Genomic DNA, 2,868 nt, shown 5'->3' with positions numbered 1-2,868 from the left:
TTAAAGATGTTTTTAGCAGATCCTCAGCCCATCTTTTAATTGTTCCTTGATTCTTTGTTTTTTTGAGTTCTCTATATATTCTGGATGTTAAACTTCTGTCAGATGTGTCACTGGTGAAGATTTCTCCCACTCTGTGGGATTTCTCTTCACTTTCTTGATTGTTTCTTTTGCTGTACAGAAGATTTTTAGTTTAATAAGGTCCCACTTGTTGATCATTGACCTTAACTTCTGAGCAACGGATGTCTCATTTAGAAAGTCTTTTCCTGCTCACTCACCTTGGCCGCTCTGCTCTCCACATCCTCTCATTGCTCCGTCTCTCTCGTTGCTCTGCCAGCCACCATGGAAGAAGAAATCGCTGTGCTGGTCATCGACAAAGGCTCGGGCATGTGCAAAGCTGGCTTTCCCGGCGAAAATGCCCATCTACGAGGGTTACACCCTTCTCTCCGGCCACGCCATCTTGTGTCTGGACCTGGCTGGCCGGGACCTTACAGACTACCTCATGAAGATCCTGACAGAGCGAGGCTACAGCTTCACCACGACAGCTGGGCGGGAGATTGTGCCTGATATCAAGGAGAAGCTATGCTATGTTGCCCTGGACTTCGAGCAGGAAATGGCCAGTGCTGCATCCTCCTCCTCCTTGGAGAAGACCTATGAGCTACGGGACGGACGGGTGATCACCATCAGCAGCGAGCGATTCCGGTGTCCAGAGGCACCCTTCCACCCCAGCGGCATCCCTGAGACCCCCTTCAACGCCATCATGAAGTGGGACATGGACATCTGCAAGGACCTGTATGCCAACACAGTGCTGTCTGGCGGCACCACCGTGTACCCAGGGATTGCTGACAGTATGCAGAAGGAGATCACTGCCCTAACAACCAGCACAATGAAGATCAAGATCATTGCTCCCCGTGAGCACAAGTACTCAGTTTGGATTGGCAGCTCTATCCTGGCCTCACTGTCCACCTTCCAGCAGATGTGGATCAGGAAGTAGGAATATGACAAGTCGGCCCCCTAGATCGTCCACTGCAAATGCTTCTAGATGGACTGAGCAGGTGCCAGGCATCTGCTGCATGAGCTGATTCTGAAGTATCAATTTGCCCTGGCAAATGTACACCTCATGCTGGCCTCATGAAACTGGAATAAGCCTTTGAAATGAATTCTGGCCTTGAAGCTTGTATCTGATATCAACACTGGATCTTAAGCCTTGTTGCTGATTTTTGGCTTGAATTCAAGTACATAGCTTCCTTTAAGTCCTTAGGCCATGTTCTATTCAGTCAGCTGGTGGATGAGGCCAGCACCCAGTGGAAGAGAAATCCCCAGCCTGGTGGATCTGTCAGCACAGTGCAGTGATCTGTGCAGGGCACATTGTAAAGGACAGAGCTGATTGTTCCAGGTTTTCTCGAGACTGGCAAGGGTTCCTAAACCAGTTAGCACTTACCAGCCTAACCCGGTGGGAAAGTTCGAGCCTTAGGACCCAGTTTCCACTCTCATGTTTCCCTCCTTACCCAGGGGTTGTTAGTTGCCTGGAGTTGGGAACATTTGCATTTACACCTGTAAATTTATTCATCCTTATATGTAAGGTTTTATTTTTTACTCACTTCTTTAAGAAATGACAAATTTTGGTTTTCTACTCTTCAGTGAGAACATTAGGCCCCAGCAACACAGCCTTGTGTGTAAAGAAAAATAAAGTGCTGCAGTACACTGAAAAAAAAAAGTCCTTTCCTCCACCTACACCTTGTAAGTTACTGGCAATGTTTTTTTCTAATAGTTTCAGAGTTTTCAGTTTCACCTTGAAGTCTTTGATCCATTTGGAGTAGACTTTTGTGCAGGGTGAAAGATAAGGGTCTAGTTTCATTTTTCTACAGGTGAAGATCCAATTTGGCAGCACCATTTGTTGGAGATGCTGTCTTTCCTCCAGCATGTGTTCTTGGCCCCTTTGTCAAATACTGTGCGGCTGATACTTCATGTACTTATGTTTGGGTATTCAATTATGTTCCATTGATATATGTGTCTAATTTTTTTTGTGAGTAGCATGTGGTTTTTATGACTCTAACTCTGTAATATAGTTTGAGGACTGGTATAGTATTTCTCCCAGCATTACACTTTGTGCTCCGGGTTGCTTTGGCTATCTGGGGTTCTTTTGTGCTTCCATATGAATTTTCTAATTATGTGAAGAATGAAATGTCATGGAATTTTGATTGGGATTACATCGAATCTGTATATTGCTTTTGATAAGATGGTCATTTTCACAATATTAATCCTTCCAATCCATGAGCATGGGTGGTTCTTTCATCTGTCGCCAGCCGGGACTCTGTCCAGCAGAGTCCAGGAAAGACGACACAGACACCAAGGTGAGGTTCAAGCTTCTGTTTCTCTTTCTTCCTTTATTCTCTCTTATAGTCTCTTCATTATCTCACCCACTATGATGCTGTCTCTCGTAGTTCTCCTATATCTCTCACTTCATACTCTCTCATCTCACACCTCAGCTGTTCATCTAGCGTTTTCCAACAGCCCTCCCTCCAGCCAGGACCAATCAGGGCACACACACGTGCAGCGGGCAGGCATATTACACACCTCAGCTGTTCATATAGCGTTTCCAACAGCCCTCCCTCTAGCCAGGACCAATCAGGGCACACACACATGCAGCGGGCAGGCAGAGTGGCAGCTCATTGGCCAGGTAGCAAGACCATCAGGCTGGCAGCACCTGTTTTTGGGCTCACCATACTTCAGAGTTGGGGTAAACAAGCGGGATTCACGAGCCTTGGCAATCAGCCAAGAGTTGAAGTAAACAGCACGAGGTTTGGCAGCCAGCCAGGGCTCCATCTTTGGCTGGCTCGGCTGTGCTCGCTTCCCACATTCATCTTCTGC

At 46.8% G+C, this 2,868-nt stretch overlaps 1 protein-coding gene across 1 annotated transcript; it reads left to right on the top strand.

The window, feature by feature from the left end:
• Positions 1 to 412: 412 nt before the first annotated feature.
• On the top strand, positions 413 to 1,722 carry LOC103725653 (actin, cytoplasmic 1-like). Its single transcript, XM_017795569.2, has one exon. It carries the CDS (start codon positions 413 to 415, stop codon positions 989 to 991), a length of 579 nt encoding a protein of 192 aa, XP_017651058.1. The 3' UTR covers positions 992 to 1,722.
• Positions 1,723 to 2,868: the final 1,146 nt, after the last annotated feature.

Source organism: Nannospalax galili, unplaced genomic scaffold, assembly GCF_000622305.1.
Source record: "Nannospalax galili isolate Female #2095 unplaced genomic scaffold, S.galili_v1.0 scaffold12229, whole genome shotgun sequence".
Classification (NCBI taxonomy): Eukaryota; Metazoa; Chordata; class Mammalia; order Rodentia; family Spalacidae; genus Nannospalax; species Nannospalax galili.
This window is presented reverse-complemented; position numbering and strand designations above follow the sequence as displayed.

Bases quoted from the DNA above. Each gene is read 5' to 3' on its own strand.
- LOC103725653 (XM_017795569.2), top strand. From the start codon at position 413: ATGCCCATCTACGAGGGTTACACCCTTCTCTCCGGCCACGCCATCTTG.